At 36.4% G+C, this 18,495-nt stretch overlaps 2 protein-coding genes across 2 annotated transcripts; one reads left to right on the top strand and one right to left on the bottom strand.

The window, feature by feature from the left end:
* Nucleotides 1-4,107: 4,107 nt before the first annotated feature.
* Nucleotides 4,108-6,157, top strand: LOC131627189 (NADH--cytochrome b5 reductase 1-like). Its single transcript, XM_058898029.1, has 9 exons — nt 4,108-4,275; nt 4,439-4,580; nt 4,785-4,875; nt 4,965-5,042; nt 5,170-5,250; nt 5,388-5,477; nt 5,633-5,698; nt 5,826-5,912; nt 6,017-6,157. The coding sequence occupies exons 1-9, from the start codon at nt 4,113-4,115 to the stop codon at nt 6,107-6,109; spliced, it is 891 nt and encodes a 296-aa protein (XP_058754012.1). The 5' UTR covers nt 4,108-4,112; the 3' UTR covers nt 6,110-6,157.
* Nucleotides 6,158-6,409: 252 nt separating this feature from the next.
* LOC131627188 (vacuolar protein sorting-associated protein 36-like) lies at nt 6,410-12,577 on the bottom strand. The gene is made up of 8 exons (XM_058898028.1): nt 11,719-12,577; nt 8,945-9,148; nt 8,503-8,596; nt 8,343-8,400; nt 8,075-8,144; nt 7,525-7,660; nt 7,365-7,449; nt 6,410-6,548 (listed from the first exon to the last, which is right to left on the bottom strand). The coding sequence occupies exons 1-8, from the start codon at nt 12,358-12,360 to the stop codon at nt 6,491-6,493; spliced, it is 1,347 nt and encodes a 448-aa protein (XP_058754011.1). The 5' UTR covers nt 12,361-12,577; the 3' UTR covers nt 6,410-6,490.
* Nucleotides 12,578-18,495: the final 5,918 nt, after the last annotated feature.

Here is an 18,495-nt window from a genome sequence, read left to right as displayed (position 1 = left end):
ATAGAAATTCAATATAGTTGCAAAGTTAACACTGTTAGGACAGATGATAGGCTTGAGTTTTATATGCATGGTTTTTATGTTTTAAAGGGTATACAACATAAAACAAGTTGTGTTGAGACTCCCTAACAAAATGAGAAAGTGGAAAGGAAGCATCAACTCATTTAAAATATGGGGAGATCTTTACTTTACCAGTCAAAATTGCCAAAACAATGAGGAACATCAACACTTTTTAACCATAACCAAGTCATTTATCCTACAATACAAAACAATGAGGAACATTCCAACATTGGATACAAATGAGATAGATACAAATTGAACAAATTCTTGAACCACAAACATTGAGAAGAACCACTAGACCTACCAAAAAGTCTAGTCATTTGTCAGACTTCATATGCAGTCTTTCAAAGAAATCAACTTACCATAATTATTTAGTTATACTTTATCCTATTGAGCATTTCCATTTATTAAATAATCTCTTTACATCCCAATAACATTTTGCTCTGTCTAATACCACTATTTTTTAGCCTGATAGTTATAAGAAACAAGCAAGTATGCTCGTTGGATCAAGGCAATGAAACTCTAAACTGGATGTCTTGAAGCACAACAAAACTTAGATTTTTATTGATCATTCACCTAGCATCAAACATATTGGTAGCAAATGGTTTTATAAGGTGAAGCACAAAGCAGATGGAACTATAAAGGAGGTACAATACTAGACTAGTTATACCGCCCCAGAGTGCTTTCAAAATTACCGACTGATCCCATAAACCAACACGGATCTTTTCAGCATGCTTTGTCTTCACCCACACGCTTTCTAGGAAACTTTCCAGAAGGTCACTCATCCAAATACTACTCCAGGTCAAGCACATTTAACTATGGAGTTCTTATTTGTTAGGCTACCGAAAAAAAGATGCATCTTATTGATATAAGTAGTATCAATCAATTCTTTTAAGTCTTCTTTTAACTATGCAGTCTCATATTTGCATAGCCTTAAAATCCCTCTCATGTCAATCTTAAATAGAAAATTTCTTCACCCACCTCCTAACCTTCTTGCCCACCCCTGGTGAATTTACCACAATACCCCTTGTTTCGGAAGTTCATTTCCGAAACTGTACTTTTTTTCTTAAAAAAGGTGTTTTCGGAAATGTATCTCCGAAAACGTGTTTTTTTTAATATAAAATATTGATTTCGGAGATGCATCTCCGAAATAAAGTTACTTTTCAGAAAATGTGGTGTTTCGGAAGTTCATCTCCGAACGCACCCCCCTTGGAGAATTCGGAAATGAACTTCCGAAAATATGTCTGGACAGAATAAAATGAAAAACAACAACAATTCGCTTTATTTAATCGGGTGAAGATTACAACGATAATATTACATAAAATTAAAGTTACATATTGTTGAACACGGGTAGGTGGGGATGAGAGAGTGGTGGGGAGAAAAAAAGGCTTCCAAATTTCAAAAGGTTTTTTTTATTCTTTTAATAAAAATACGTACTACTGTAAGTAACAAATGACGGAGGAGGTATAACCGGGGCCGGAACATATGACGGAGGAGGTGGATGTCCGGAGGAAGAAGAACCGGAGGTACGTCCACCGCGAGACAAAGGAGCCAATCAATGTAAGCTATAGTTTATCATTATCATCAGGGGACGTCATTACAAAAAATTGGGAAAAAAAATCTTATTATTTTTAATCTTGATTTTTTAGAAATGACGTCCCCAGATGATAATGATAAACTATAGCTTACATTGATTGGCTCCTTTGTCTCGCGGTGGACGTACCTCCGGTTCTTCTTCCTCTGAACATCCACCACCTCCGTCATATGTTCCGACCCCGGTTACCACTTCCAAAAACTAACATGATAAATCCAATACAAAAACACTGTGCGATACAATCCGAAATCATAACAAAACAAAACAAAACACGTCAAACAAAACAAAAACATGTTATTCTGCCCGACGAGCGTTACAAAATACACATCAAACAAAATAAAAACACGTTATTCTTCCCGACGATCGAACTCCTCCGAATGAAGATAATTATACCAATCCTCATCCCACTCAGTATCAGAACCATCAGCGTTGATCACGCCTGAAGGCTGAGCCTGCACGTCCGAGCCATGGACCCCCAGGGGACGAGAAGCAGAACCAGTCAAAAGCTTCTTCTTCTTCTTCACCTCCTTCACCTCCTTCACCTCCTTCACCTCTTTCACCTCCTTCTTTGAAGAACCCTTTCTTCCCTTAGCGCCCTCTTTAGAAGACGCAATCCTGCGTGCTGGTTGGTTGCCTGACATGTTCCTGTAAACAATTGAAAACGATTAATATGCATAGACAAAATAAAAAACAAAAAAATTTGAACTTCTGATACATTTCGGAAGTTCATTTCCGAAAACTAGGATGGAGGTGTTTTCGGAAATGAACTTCCGAAACACCCCTGCGATGGAGTTTTCTGCAACTTCCATGACAGACCCCTAAACCAAACTTCAAACCAAATCAAAATGCTTCTAAACAACCTAAATACTACTAACAACCTAACTAGGGGTGCTCGCGGTGCGGTTTGGGCGGTTTTGACTAAAAAAATCATCCGAACCGCAAGAGAAAAAATAGTGCGGTTTGGTTTGGTTTGTTGGCTTTTAAAAAAATCCGAACCAAACCAAACCAAACTAATGCAGTTTGGTTCGGCTCGGTTGGTTCGGTTTTTTACAAATATTTTATTGAGTCATACATACACATATAGATGACAATATAATTTTGTATTTAGACATTCATACACTATCAAATAACAACAAAACTCGTCATATTTTGACAACAATTTTCCATTTAATATGTAAAAATTAAATTAGACAAAAGTGGAATATTAAACATAAAATAATAGCATAAAATAATATAAAAATTATTATAATGAAACAAAAAATTGAAGAGACGAAAGATTAGTGAAGGTGAAAAAGAAAAAAAAAAGTGTTGAGAGATTAGATAAGAAGATGTGCGATAAAAATGAAACTGAAATACAAAACATTTATATAAAAATGAGAAGTTGAAAAAGAAAGAATATAAGAGAGTACAAAGACTATAGAAGAAGAGAGAAGATGTATGTGGCAAAGAAGGTGCGTGAGAAGATCATGACTGAAATTATATGTGTAAGAATGAGAAAATTGTTCGTAATCATAAGGCTAATGTATAATAGGTTTAAGTTTGGGTTGGATGTGAGTTAAGTAAATTTTAGGTTGTAACATAATGCGGTTTGGTTCGGTTTACAAAATACAAACCGCAAACCGAACCGAACTATGCGGTTTTGTTAAAAAATGACCCAAACTAATCCGAACCAAATGCGGTTTTTTGCGGTTTCGGTTTGGTTTGGTTTGGTTTGCGGTTTTCTATTGGGTTGGTTTGGTTTTGAGCACCCCTAAACCTAACCATATATCATTTATGCAATTAAAACCCTAAATAACATGCATTTGAATAATAGATCTAAAAATTTCAAAACTTACAAAGTGTTAGGATTGAGGGCTTTTGAATGTTGTTTAGCAGTGTGATTGGAGCCTTGATGCAGCTTTGGAATTCTGTTTGCACAAATTTTCGCCTTTGCCACTTTTTGTTTTGATTTAGGGTAAATGATTGGGGGAGGGGGAGTGTTTTGATAAATCTGCAGAAATCGCAGTATTTCGAAAATGAACTTCCGAAATAAGTCAATTTTTTCAAAAAAAGACGCTTTCGGAAATGAACTTCCGAAGCAGGGGTATTTTGGAATTTTCGCTGGGGGTGACCCCCATAGGGAGGTGGCCAAAGAAATTTTCCTTAAATATCATTCATTTTAAAACGAATGGAGTAGTTTTTTTCCTAGTGATTAGTCATCGGGGCCAAGTAATGTAGTGTCAAAAGTGTAGATGATCATTTTCATCTAGGATATATCCATAATTTTATTTAAGAAACATTATAAAAGTTAATAGAATATGTTATCCTTCTTGAGACGTTTGGGATTATTCTTTGCTTCATTCTATAATAACTAGAAAGAAAGAAAAAAATAGTATAAGGAATATATTTGTTGTAGTGTTCATGTACAAATGTATATAAAGCATGGTGTTGTTCATTAACTAATTACCATATTTTCTTCAAAATGTTGGAGTTGCCATTCAACATGACACTTAATTTCCCTACATTGTTTTTCAAGTCCTTACCTTTTGCTAAGAACTTGGAGCCTGAATTGTTGAACGGTGCAATTGCTCTTGTTGCTGTTGGTCTTACGGCTGCATATATTTACTATCACAAAAAACCCAAAGGTCTATTCATTACTACATTATGTTAACAATTATGTCATCTTTTTCAAACTCATCTTTTCCAATATTTCATTTCAATGTTCTTAAATTGTTGTTCAAATTAACTAAAAGGTCTCGAGTTCGATATCAAACTTACAAAGTGACCATCTAAACTACAAATTTTCAGGTTCCCTAGACCCAAATAATTTCAAAGAATTCAAACTTGTAAAGAAGACCCAGATCAGCCCCAATACTGCTAAATTCAAATTTGCCCTACCTACTCCTAAGTCGATATTGGGTCTTCCCATTGGAAAAAATATACTTGTCAGGTTTGAAAAAAATTTATATACTTCTTTTAATGACTTTCTTTTAATGACTTAATGGTCAATCCTATATTGTAAATGTCAGAGATTGAACTTCGAATTAACCGTTTACATTTATTTAATTCAACTAACACATATCAGTTGATTTATATCGCCCACCTTGACAAAAATTAATTAGTTGTTTAACATTTTTGTATAAATGTTGAGCAGAGGAAGAGATAGTGAAGGAAAGGAAGTTATGAGATCATACACTCCAATCACATTGGATTCAGATATTGGCTATTTTGAATTAGTTGTAAAGGTACAATTTTCTATGGATAAATTTTGGCAAACCATAAACTTTATTTATGAAAAATAATAATGTAAACATCATATATGGTCTCATATCAGATGTACCCAAATGGAAAAATGTCCCACCATTTTAGGCAAATGAAGGAAGGTGACAGCTTGGCCGTGAAGGGCCCCAAGGTACTTTACTTACCTTGTTAGGCAAAATAAAAATATTGAAGTTGTAAACAGGGCATAACTTCATAGTTTTCATTTTTCATATACTTGAAAAAGTAAATGTGATAATGGCTATATACTGAGTTTGTAGGGACGTTTCAGTTACAAAGCTGGCCAGGTTAGGGCATTTGGAATGATTGCTGGAGGTTCAGGCATTACCCCAATGTTTCAGGTACATACATATAGTACATTAATTAATTAATCATGATATTATAGAAGTTTAATAATTATACAGTGTGGTACAGTAATTAAAGTCATTTTATGATGTTTGAAAGTAGATTGAAAATGACATTTCATCTTTTGTTGTAGCTTATAAGGGCCATACTAGAAAACAAAAAGGACAAAACAAAAGTGTACCTCATTTACGCCAATGTGACAGTGGATGATATCCTACTAAAGGTAACCTACTACCTTAAGAAATCATGTCCATAGAGTAGTGATTCCTTTCTTAATACTGATATTAGCTTAGGAATAAGAATGCAGTGTAAGATAATTGAACTTAAAAAATTGTTGGGCTAGCTTGAATTCTGAGTAAAATATGTTTGGTGATACAGGAAGAACTTGATCGCTTTGCAAACAAATTTCCTCACAGATTCCGTGTCTATCATGTTCTTAATAAGGTTAGTTCAAAAACAAAAACTCGCAACCATTTCAATTCAAGGATTCTTATACTGTCCATATTATTTAAACTTATTGTCTCATTTGTATACTAAATTGTTTGATATATATGCTCAACACACTTGACAGCCTCCTAATGAATGGAATGGTGGCGTTGGGTTCGTATCAAAGCAGATGATCGAATCCCATTGTCCATCACCTGCCTCGGATATCCAGGTTTAATTGACAACACGCGCACACACACTCTCGCGCTTTTAAGAAAATTCATCAGCACCTAGTAATAATAATTTATAAATGAAATAAAATTTTCAATTTTGCAGATACTTAGATGTGGTCCACCACCCATGAATAAAGCCATAGCAACTCATCTTGCTGCACTTGGATACACATCAAACATGCAGTTTGAGTTCTAATAACACTTCAACAATTTATTTTCTCAGATTCTTGCAACACTTTTTATTGCCTTCTATCATATATGTGTGTGTGTGTTAAATTTCAAGAATAAAAAGCCAACAAGGAAAATTATTGATCTGAGTGAAGGGAATGTAACTTTGAGCTTAGTTCCTGCTTCTGTTTGCCAAATTCATAATGCAATGCCAAATTCGTATGAATAAAATGTTCTTTTGATGTGAGCATTATAGTAATTCTTTAAGGTGATTTTGCTAAATGTTCTTTACAACAGAAATCTTATACAGTGATTAAAATGAGAAAAATATAGACAAACTAGCCAAGTCAGCCCAGTTCTTGGCACTCAAAATTTATCCAATATATCTTGAATGGGCAAGCTTGCCACTCTAACCATGAGCAGGGATTGCTCTAATCCACGAGGAATAAATTCCCTGATCTTTCACTCTGCAAAAATGGCATATACAACACTTCATCACAATACAACTTATGCATATGAAATCAATCAATGATCAAAAATCATATTCTATCATTGAAAAATATCAAACTAGAAACCAATAAAATGAAGGAAAAGGATAGCAATCAATAATCCTTGAACTACCAAGCAGAGTGCTCAACGGCAAGGTTGGTGATACTGATTTCAAAAGTGAAGCACTGATTTTCAAATGAAATCAATGACATAGTCTATCTGTATATTCCAAGTAGAAAGACTTTTAGCATATTATCTAAAATAATGTATCTAATCTTGAAAGTTGAAAAATGAAGCTATAACAAGAACGGGATGAAAATAAAAATAAAATTTCTTGATATGGAAGAATTTGATGTTTGTCTCAATTTCCATTTTAAGAAATAACCCCCTCTTAGAAAATATAATATACGAAACACTTCGTAGAATATTTAGCAACATGGGATAAGAGACAGCACATTAGTAATTAACTTGTTATAGGAGGAGAGAATAAAGTGTGGTGAAGCCTCAATAAACATTACATCTCAAAGGCTTGAATACAATTGTTAAAAATGTGCATCATATGTCAACAAAACCATATGGGAAGATAAAACAGAACACAGGGCAACTGAACAAGGAATACTAAAGCAACACTAAAAAAAGCAGTCTTAGTGCAAATTGGTTTCAGCTCAAGGAGGAACATATTTGACCAGAACATCAATAAACCAAAAAGACATAAACTTTAAAATAAATTATAAAAATAAAAAAAAACAAAAAAAAAAACAGAACTACATATCAAGCATAGAAAGTTCACTTACAAATACATATCATCTCGATCAATTTCTGGGAACAAGTTAATATAAAAGCGAAATCCATCAGGACTGACATCCCTGCAAAGTATACCTGGGAAAGATTGGACAAAAACAGAATAAAAGATATGTTGTTAAAAGTAGTGAAGATAGCAGTACAGCAGTGTACCCTTGCTCTCGGCAGACAAGAGATGTTCCTTTGCCATTGCTGGGGCAACACCCAGTGTCATTGCAGCATCACTAGGACTTATCCCAGCTCGAAGAGCATCAGGCTTCATAACAAGCACCTTGATTTTAGTGAAAACCTACACACCAAACAGAAGTTAGTTAATTAATCATATTTGACTAGCTCGGATTACAACATAACTAGGCATAAATGTCAAATCAAGAAAAACATAATGTACAATTTCATAATTAGGGACAGTGTTGTCCATGGCGGAGAGCGAAAATACCGTCATACCGGAAGCTTTGCAACGCCCTTATAGCGGATTATGACCGAAAAACCCGCAATATCGGCTGATATTTACCATTGAAGCGAGTCCAAAAACCGACATATATATCCGCCATAGAGGCCATGACACCGCTATTTGATAATACTGATTAGGGAGCAGCATAAAATCCATATTGTGCAGACCACAAGACAGATGCTTTTCCCAAGTTAATAAAGTAATAAAACCTAACATAAAATGGCTGCAAAAGAAAACATAAAATGAACATACCTCCTCATCACTGTGGGACTTATTTTGTATTACCATGACGCCGCTATCAAACTTCCGCAAAACAATAGGGCTGAAACAGTCAAATAACATAGTCAGCGCGTGGAAATATAACAAATCCCAAAGGGGTTGCATACTTGCATTGAAGGATTAAATATTAGAATCCCAGAGTATGAACTGAATACCTCTTGTTGGTTATATGCTATGACTACAATTTACAAAATGCAGTAGCAGAAATAATTAAAATAGAAGAAGATAATGTCATACATACACATCAAACTTCTCCCACAGAGAGCATGCTTGCAGCAAATCATCAGGTGAGATCAATTCTGTTTATTAGACGATGACCAAAACAAAGGGAAGTGTTAATTCAACAAATGGACGACTTCAAAATTAATCATGTCCAAGGGAAAATGGAAAAGTATTGAAACCTGTTCCACGAGCACGATTGAAGAGACAATAAACATCAATTAGATTGATAATTCCTCCAGCTCTCTCTAGTGGAACTTTAACAAAATCTGCCAACTATTAGCAAGGACATATTAGAAAATTTTAAACAAACAGAAATCTAACAAATGATAATCAGTCAAGCAACCGTTAATTAACTTCTTAACTTCAGAAATACAGCATGCATCTCGATTTCAATTGCAATGCACATAAAGAAGATCTTCTGTATTCTAATTAATAATTCTTAATTATTATCTTCTACGATTCTGTTCACATTTAAAATAGCAGAGATAAGAGGTTCAATCGTAAAAAGCCTCCACTGAGAACTCTTTCTAAAAGCACGTCTTACAAAACAAAATTACAATTCACATGATCTCTTGAATACAGAGAGAATAATGAATGATTACGGAGCAGAGATAAGAGAACCTGGCGAGATAACTGTTGATGATACAGAGCACCCGCAGACTCTTTTGTAACAGGGGATATTATACCAACACTCAATAACAATTCTTGCATTTCTTCTTTTGAACCCATTTCTTCGTCATTAGTTGTATTTGTTTGAGAATTTGAGCCTGACAAAAGTTTTAGCCTCATTTTTTCTGCTAGCATGACCATCTCTTTAGCCTTGCTCTGCAAATCCATCATTAAGCCAAGATTAAAACAAAACTAGCTAAAAGATTATAAAATAACTTCTAGACCTAGTTACAGTAGTCACAATCAGGTCAGAGAAACAAAGAGTTCACATCTGTTAGCACATAATAAAGGTAAAACTCAGCTCACAAGTTCTCTTATAAAATTAACATTAAACTTTCAAGATTTATTAGATTTCATTTGCCGGATAAATCCTCATCAATCAAAAGTAAATTGAGCAATGTTCCCATTTTATTTAAATCAGCCTAAAATTAGAAGGAAAGACATTTTCCTCAAATTACTCCAAGTACACAAATTAAAAGTGTAAGCTTCAAGACAAACATAAATAAAATATCAAAAATCCATATTATTAGTTTACATTGATAACATGATTTAAAATGCCTTTCCCTGCATGAGAAACATGCATCTTATATCTGCAAAAAATAGCAACAAAGACCTAATATTTCCTTCAAACTCATGGCCAAAGCAAGTCATACACAACAATAACAATCAAGCATCATCCCACTAATTTGGGTCGGCTACATGAATCAAACTACGCCATAATACAACAACAACAACAACCAAGTCTTATCCCACTCAGTGAAATCGGCTACCTGGATCAAATTATGTCATAATGTTCTATCAAAGACCCATGATTCTATCCAATCCGTGAATCTCAAAATCTTAATAGTTTCTCTTATCGTTTTATTAGGTCTTCCTCGACCTCTAGCGGTTTGACTAGCCTTTTATCTAATCTACTATCCTCACTACATAATTCACAAGTCTTCTCTCTACATGCTCAAACCACTTAAGCCTAGATTGCATCATCTTTTCTACTATATGAGTTATCCCAACACTCTTTACTCTGTCATTTCTAATTTATCTCGTATAGTCTTACCACCCATCCAACGCAACATCCTCTTCTCTGTTACACTTAGTTTATTTTCGTGTTGGTTCTCTACAACTCAACATTTTGTTTCGTAAAATATCGTTGGTCTTATAGTTGAGCCATAAAATTTTCCCTTCAGTTTGGGCGGTACTTTTGTATCACATAAAACACCTGAGGCCCTTCTCCATTTCAACCATACAGCTTGAATTGGTTTACATCTTTTATTTCACCATTGTTTTGCACTACAGACTCGACTAAACCACTATTTCACCATTGTTTTGCACTACATACTTGACATATTTAAACTACGTAATATGTGGTATGATATGATCTCCAACTTTCACCTCTAAGTTAGAAACACTACTTTTACTAAACTTATATTTCATATATTTCGCCTTACTTCTGCTCAAAAAGAAGCCATACGCTTTTTAGACTCGTCTCCAACCTCTCATTTAACAAGTCATATGTTAGAAAGATATGGAAGAGAGAAATTGAAAGAAAATTGTTCAATGTATTAATGTTTTCGATGCATTACAATATGAAAAATGATGTTTACTTATATCAGAGTTAGTTAGATGCAAAGTCTAACCAACTCTCAAACAGACTGCAGCTGGCAACAGCTAAGCTAACTGTTGAAACTGAATTTCTTATATTATAATGAGGAGAAAAACACATACACACACACACACACACATATATATATATATAGGTCTCAGCCTCCTGATTAATCCCACTAATTACGGGAAGATTTGATACAATAATATCCTAATTGATACTATTAATGAAAGTAATGAATATAATAATAAAATAATATCTCAACACTAACTAATTCTTAATAGACTGGAGCTAACAACTAGCTTGTCAGATACAACTCTAACATTCCCACTTACAAGTGGAGGGCGTCTTGACCAAACTGAGTTTGTCAAATACCCGAAGCTTCTCACGAAGAATGCAAAATCTGGTAGCAGAAAGTGGTTTAGCTAAGGCATCTACCCGCTGATCTTGAGCACGAACATGTAAAACTATGAGATTCTTGCTAAGTATTTTCTCTCTCGCAAAGATGTCCAGTTCTATATGTTTTACATGATTGTGTAGTGTAGCGTTGTGTGCTAGGGAAACAATACACATATTAGCACACAGAGTATGAGGTGTGTTGAGTTTGCAGTCTAGTTCTAATATGAGAGATTGAAATCAGAGTATCTTTGCAGAGATTTGCCAAGCTTCTCTACTCAGCTTCTGCACTAGAGCAAACTACTAGTGTCTGTTTCTTGGACCACCATGAAACAAAATTAGGGCCTAAGTAAATGCATGCCCCATATGTAGATCTCCAGTCATTGGGATCTGATGCCCAGTCAACATCACAAAACCCAAATAAGGACATAGGTTGGTGAATAGAAGCAGCTTGCAATAGTAAACCATGATGAAGGGTGCCTCCTAAGTGTCTTATCTAAAGTATTATTTTGACAGCCTTCCAATTTGCCTCTGAGGGATTGGACAAAAACTGACACTTTATTTCCTGAGAATGATATTTCTGGCCTTGTTAAAGTTGCATACTGCAATGCTCCAACAATTATAACAACTCTAACATCATATAACAACTAAATCATTTTCCACCAGCTAAAGTCAGTTACATATATCAAAAGGCGTTATTATTTATAAAACAGAGAGAAAAAAGAGTTACCATAAGCGCATTCAAATCCTGAAAAGCATCCTGCAAACTCTTATCAGTACTCTCCCACATTTCCTGCTCCTTTCTCAATATTCCCGACACTCCCACCATCCTCACCGTCCCATCACTCGAATAAATTCCACTCGACGACGTCGATGCTGCCCTAGCCGCCGCATTAGAACTCGAACTCGTAGCACTCTCAGACTCCTCCCACGCTCTACCTCTCCAATTCTCCCAAAACTTGGACACAAAAGCATCACAATCCCCTTTTCCCCTCACCACGACCGTCGCAACCACCGATCTCGATCCCGATGCGGCAACTCCCCGCTCCGGCGACGGCGACACCTGGAAACGAACCCTTGGAGACGCGAACACCGATTTGAGAGACTTCTTGTGTGGAAAAATGTGGGAGATTGAAGCAAGGGGGACAGCTACGGAGGAGGATGAGGCGGAGACGGCCACGTCTGGGAGCCAGAGGAGACGGTGCGTGGTTAGGATGAGGAGGCCGGATTTTAAGTGAGGGAACCATGTGTTAGGTTCGTCTTCGCTGAGAAGGTCTACGCCGGAGAGGAAGAAGCACTCGATCTCGTTCGGTAACAGAACTGGGCGGCCACTGTCGGTGAGGTTCACCGGCGGTAGGGAGTTTCCGGTCATCGTGGAAGATCGGAAGTTCGACGTCGTTTTGAAGGTTTAGTGTTAGTTGGAGTTTTTTTTGTAAGCAGTGTTAGTTGGAGTTAAACTGACTACGGTTAATGTTTTTTTTTTAAAATATTTTTTTATGGTGCCTCAATAAAGGATTCTGAGATCAGTGTCCAATCATGCCCTATGAGTATAGGAAGAATTGAGGTCCGAAATCATTTCGTATGCAAGTTGTCGGAAGGACATCAAAGGTTACCATAATTTTGTCACAGATCAATGGAGATATTTGAAGGTTGAAGGATGGTGGGGAATGGTTGTGTTAAAAGAAAAATTGAAAATGATCAAGTAGAGACTCAAAGATTGGCATAAAAATCACACGCACAACCTTGAGGGCAAAATTAAGGAAGCATAAGAAGAACTCAACAGACTCGAATTCAAAGAAGAATCGGTAGGTCTGTCAGAGGAGGAGCTACTCTCTAAACGACAAAAATCAGACCAAATATTCAAACTATCAAATCTTAATTGCAGTATCTAGTGGCAAAAATACAGGGCGAGATGGCTAAAGGAAGGGAACGCAAACACTAAGTATTTTCATGGCTTCATCAATAAGAGAAATATAGATAATTAAATCTTAAGTTTGGAGTTAAATGGTAGAACGCTGAAAGAGGTGGACGAAGTTAAAAATGCCATAGTCAATCACTTTCAAAACCACTTCTCAGCTATGGGCGTTAGACCACTGCCTTAACATTTGAACTTCAAAAGAATTAACAACTCTGAAAACAAGGAGCTGGTGAAGGAATATTCAGAAGAGGAAGTTAGAAGGGCGGTATGGGAGTGTGACAATTCAAGAAGTCTAGGGCCAGATGGTGTGAACTTCAATTTTATTAAAGAGTTTTGGGAAGATATCAAAAACAACTTCATTCGGGTTTTAACAAAATTCCACTCAAACAGCCGGATAGTTAGGGGGAAAACTGCCCGTTCATAGTGCAGATGCCTAAGAAAACGAATGCAGTGAAAGTGTCAGACTTCGAGCATATCTCGTTAATCGGGTGCATTTATAAAGTAATTGTCAAAGTTTTAGCTAACAGATTGAAAAAGGTGATAGGTTCGGTGGTGTCAGAAACGCAATCAGCTTTTGTTTCAGGAAGATAAATCCTCGACGAAATACTAATTGCAAATGAAATTGCTAATGACGCAAAACGGAAGAAAAAAGAATTATTGATATTTAAGGTTGATTTCGAAAAATCATTCGACTCCGTTGATTGGCATTTCCTCAACTTTGTCATGCAAAAGATGGACTTTCATGAAAAATGAAGGAGCTGGATCATGGAGTGCTTAAAATCAAATTCAATATCAGTTTTAGTGAACAGAAGTCCCTCAAAAGAATTCTCAATGGGTCGAGGTCTCAGACAAGGAGACCCCCTATCACCGTTCCTTTTCTTGTTAGCAGCTAAAGCTTTTAATTTAGTGATGGAAAAGGCATTAGATTCAAGTGACTTTTCGGGATACAGGTTTGATGGGGGCGCCAATTGCTTTTCTCATCTGCAATATGTCGATGACACTCTTATCATTGGTGGTAAAGGATGGGGGATCATTGTTGTTCGAGTTAATGTCGGGTCTCGAGGTAAATTTCCACAAAAGTTTGTTGATTGAGATTAACATTTCCCAAACTTGGTTAGAAGAGGCGGCTGATGTTTTAAATTACAAAGTTTGGTCCACCCCGTTCAAATATCTCGGTTTACCGATTGGCGCTAATCCAAGACGAATAGCAACATGGCAACCAGTTGTTGATGATGTGAGATCAAGGTTGTCGAGTTGGAAGCACAATCAATTATCCATCGGAGGTCGGGTGGTTATTTTAAAGTCAGTCTTGTCATCGATCCCTGTCTATTATCTCTTGTTCTTCAAGGCTCCCTCGGGTATAATCTCGAAACTATAATCTATGTTCAAACAATTTTTGTGGGGGGGGGGGGGGTGTGTGAAGAGGAGAAAAAAATTAATTGGGTTAAATTGGATACTGTATGTAGACCTTTATAAAATGGGGGCTTGGGTGTAAAAAACTTGAGAGTTTTCAATGATGCCCTCTTAGGAAAATGGGATTAGATTAGTTAGAGCAGGGATCTGGTATAAAGCATTAGTTAACAGATATGGAGTTTGTAATGGGACCATCTCATGTGGGGGAGAGGAAACTCTCTTTGGTGGACCGATATAAATAATCTAGATGTATGGGCTCGAGTCATAGATAATGACTATTCTGTTAAAAGTACCTATAAGAAGATCATGGAGAATAGTCTTAATCCGACTAATCTGCCGTGGTCGAAGATATGGAATAAACCAATCCCATCAAAAGTTTCATGTCTCGTTTGGAGACTTTTCCAGAATAAAATAGCCACAAAGGATAATTTGTTTATGAGAGGCATCATCGGCCCAGGATCTCTATTGTGTTGTAGTGGATGTGGAACCGAGGAATCGGTCTCCCACCTTTTCTTTGAATGCCCAATTTTTGCAGGTATTTGGTATCAGATTTCCAGCTTGATGGTCATTTCAACAACTCTGTGCTCAGAAGGGATGAATCATCTCAATCAATTTGAAGGTCTAATCGGAAATGGTAGAGTTTTCGCCGAAAGAGTTAGAGTTATCTGGTTCACTTGCATTTGGTGCATATGGAGGGCAAGAAACGATAAAATATTTAATAACAAGGACATTAACCTGCCCAAAACGGTGGAATTCGTGAAAGATGGTCTTGGAATTGGTTGAAAATTAAATCAAGTAGCGTAGATTGTATATTCATTCTCTGGTATTTGAATCCTAGATTTTTTCTTGGACATTTGGATCAACAGGGTTGGTGATAGGAATGGACTTTGTTAATATCAGGTTAAGCTTTGGACAGGGTGGTTCTCTTAGTGTTGCAGTATTGCCAAATTTCTAGATCAGACATTCCTCCTAATAAAAAAAATAATGTATGTTCGATGGCTGCTTTCCATTCTGCATTTCAGGTTGATGATCTCTTTCACTCATGGATTCTCCAAGCACTCCAGTTCGTCGGCTCGGATCTCTCTTGATATTTGTAAAGCTTTTGGCAATTGCTCTGAGGAGATTTTGTTTTTGCTACAGGGAGCTTTGTTTCTATAAGATTTGCATCCCTGGTTATAGCAGTTGTTCGTTGCTCTACCGGGTGTCACCACTGTGCATCTGTTGGTGAAGCTCAACAATATTTGATTTCAATCGTTTGCCAACTTTTCTGGTTAATGCTAACTGATATGTCCATTCTGGCTTCAATTGTGGCTTAGAGTACAAACTATAAGATATGGCGACTCTCGGTATCGAGGAGGTGGTGAAGTATCCATATTCCGTTCATGGATTTGTAGTTGTATTTTGTCTGGTGCTAGCTTTGATTTTAATGGTATTGAAGGTTGTGGATGCAATATTGAAAATTTCAATTAGGAGTCAATAGTGTTGCCTGCATAATTCTGCAGTTGGTCTAATGTTGTGCTAGAGTTAAGGATTTGAATATGTCTTGTAATAGTAAAAATTTACATGTAATAACTATCTGTAATAGTGGTGGTGGGTTTCTAAAAGGGAGTTTGCTTTGGGGGGTCTTTCCTGTGGTGGGTTTGGAATATAGTATTGAGCCGAAAGTCTTTAGCATTGCAGTGGCGTGTATGGACATCTACAGACTTTTGAGACTAGTTCTGCGGAGCATCTCGAATTACATCCGATGATTATTTGTCTGTCATTCAGCTTTGGCGCGGTATTGTTTTTCCATCGTGGCCATCTCTGATAAATATCAGCAGGTTGTTTTAGCAATTCGCCTTCTTTGGTCGAGCTCGCAGTTACAAATCTCCAAAGACATGGTTGGCGCGGTTACTTTCATATAAGTTTTTGACAGGGGCTGATTTGAAAGTTGTTTCTTATTTGGTTATTTTGGGTGTTATCCTGTGTTGAATCCAAGTGTTGCTAGTATTTGTAGTTTTGGGGATGTTTTATTTGTAGTGAGAATGGACCTGTTTGTATGTAGGTAAAATGTGTAATTGGGAGGTGGTTGTTTTTAGTGTTGATTTTACCTTCTGTAGTAGAACTGTTGTTGTAATGACTCTGTTTTCTCCTAGCATGCCTTGTGCTAGTGAGTTCCTTTTTTAATTTAATTTATTTTGCTTCTTCAAAAAAAACTTTGCTTTGGGATTTATTATGGTCACTTAACTTTTAAAAAGTTTAAATCAATCCTTTAAGTCTTAAAAGAGAGTCGCATTTAGGAGAATTTATCTTGCCACCCCCAAAATTATACATGGCATCCCCCCAAACTTATGAAAAGACCCAATTATCCAACCAATTTTTATTACCACGTTTTCACAAATTTACGAGAAGAATCGCATTTTTCAAATTCTCTAACGATACCAAAAATTTCAAAGTCGTACCAAAAATTTGGCGAAAACAAGTAAGATTTATGGTATATTTTGTGAAATTTTTGGTATATTGTACCGTAAATTTCAAAATTTCTGGTATTTACTACTGGAAATTTCAAAATTCCCGGTATAATCATTTACCAATATTACCCGAAAATTTGAAATTTTCGATGTGTATTATCATACCAAAAATTTTGAAATTTCTGGTGTGTATTATCATACCGGAAATGTCAAAATTTTCGGTATCTCAATTTAAAAAAAAACTATTTTCCTTAAATTTTTAATTTTTGCAGTGAGGACTAGAGGCAGAGACGATTCTATTGCGCGACGGACCACCAATAGAGCCGGTGCGGTTGCTCAAGCTGCTGATGAGGAGCATGCCTTAGAGCTACGTGATGGACGCCTTCCTCCAACCGGTTCTAACCGGAAACGGAAGGCTGAGCAGTATGCAATGATGGGGTTCCGTGCACCTTTTCGCCGGACTGGTGGAGCATCCACTGTTGTGGAGGAAGAGGTAATTGAGGAGCCGGTGGCTTAGGAGCAGGTAGTTGAGGAGCCGATGGCCTTCACATCTTCATCATTCTTCAACTCGATTAAGATGTATTTCATCCTTCCATTTGTATCAATCCAGTCCTCCAGAAACTCGATCTTTGTCACCCTTCAGTTATCGGAATCAGGAAGCGAATTATTCAACGTTTCTTTCAAGGTGGCAAAGGATTCGGGGCCATCTGGAATATTGGTTTCAATAGCAGGGTTGCAGCCATTGAAATACACTTCTACATTAATCAAATACTGAGGAAGAGGCATTTTATTAATGATATGTTATCCAATAACCCTAAGACCCCTATTTATACAAATGGTGATGTATTCTAGACCATGCATATGTGTCAGTTCAATACGAACCCTCCAAAAGTGTCGGCAAAATCTCAACCGTTGAAAAAATCTAATATTGAAACATACTGGAAATTTAAGTTATAATGAAATTTCCAGTACTGTCCGAAAATTTGAAATTTCCAGTATACCATAAATTTCAAATACACTACCAGAAATTTCCTCATACCAGAAATTTGGTAGGGTGTACCGGAAATTTTGTCTGAAAAATTCTTTGTATCTCATCAGGGGTAAAATTGGAATAAAACAAATTGGGGGTGGCATGTATAATTTGGGGGTGGCATGTATAAATCTCCACATTTATGCATGGCAACGGGGCGAGACCATAACATGCGTCTTTCAACAACAACAATATAAGACACATGAATGAATGAATCATCACAATTGTTCAATAGCAATTAATGGTATCACGTCGAACCGTCCAATTCCTGTACAACTATTAAAGGGTAGTTCCCACACTGAAACTACATAATTCAACTCGAACATGTTATCAGTACATGAATATCAACTCATATCATAGTCACATTAACACATATTCAGTCATGTATGACAACTAGTTGGCTTTTCATTACTGGAAAATATTACGAAAAACAACGAAAAACTAATATTCACTCTCTTAGGTACAAACCTAGACCCTAAGTATACCGCCATAAGATATGCATCTACGTCATCTTTTCAACGTTTCAAACCCCATTAGATTTGGACTTACAGCTTGGAAGTAATGCTTGAAACAATCGGTAAATCAATTGATTGTCACCTCGGACCAATCTATTGTTTCTGGCTTCTGTTCACGAAATTTTTCAAAGTTACAGGAGAACCAATCTATTGGCTTCCTCAAACAATATATTGTTTCCGA

The sequence above is a fragment of the Vicia villosa genome, unplaced genomic scaffold (genome assembly GCF_029867415.1).
Source record: "Vicia villosa cultivar HV-30 ecotype Madison, WI unplaced genomic scaffold, Vvil1.0 ctg.000351F_1_1, whole genome shotgun sequence".
Classification (NCBI taxonomy): domain Eukaryota; kingdom Viridiplantae; phylum Streptophyta; class Magnoliopsida; order Fabales; family Fabaceae; genus Vicia; species Vicia villosa.
This window is presented reverse-complemented; position numbering and strand designations above follow the sequence as displayed.

Bases quoted from the DNA above. Each gene is read 5' to 3' on its own strand.
- LOC131627189 (XM_058898029.1), top strand. From the start codon at position 4,113: ATGTTGGAGTTGCCATTCAACATGACACTTAATTTCCCTACATTGTTT. The intron at 5,478-5,632 runs GTAACCTACTAC...TTGGTGATACAG, and splicing joins TGGATGATATCCTACTAAAG to GAAGAACTTGATCGCTTTGC. The intron at 5,913-6,016 runs GTTTAATTGACA...TCAATTTTGCAG, and splicing joins CACCTGCCTCGGATATCCAG to ATACTTAGATGTGGTCCACC.
- LOC131627188 (XM_058898028.1), bottom strand. From the start codon at position 12,360: ATGACCGGAAACTCCCTACCGCCGGTGAACCTCACCGACAGTGGCCGC. The intron at 8,597-8,944 runs GTTCTCTTATCT...CCTTGCTAATAG, and splicing joins ATCAACAGTTATCTCGCCAG to TTGGCAGATTTTGTTAAAGT. The intron at 8,401-8,502 runs GTTTCAATACTT...TCTAATAAACAG, and splicing joins CAATCGTGCTCGTGGAACAG to AATTGATCTCACCTGATGAT.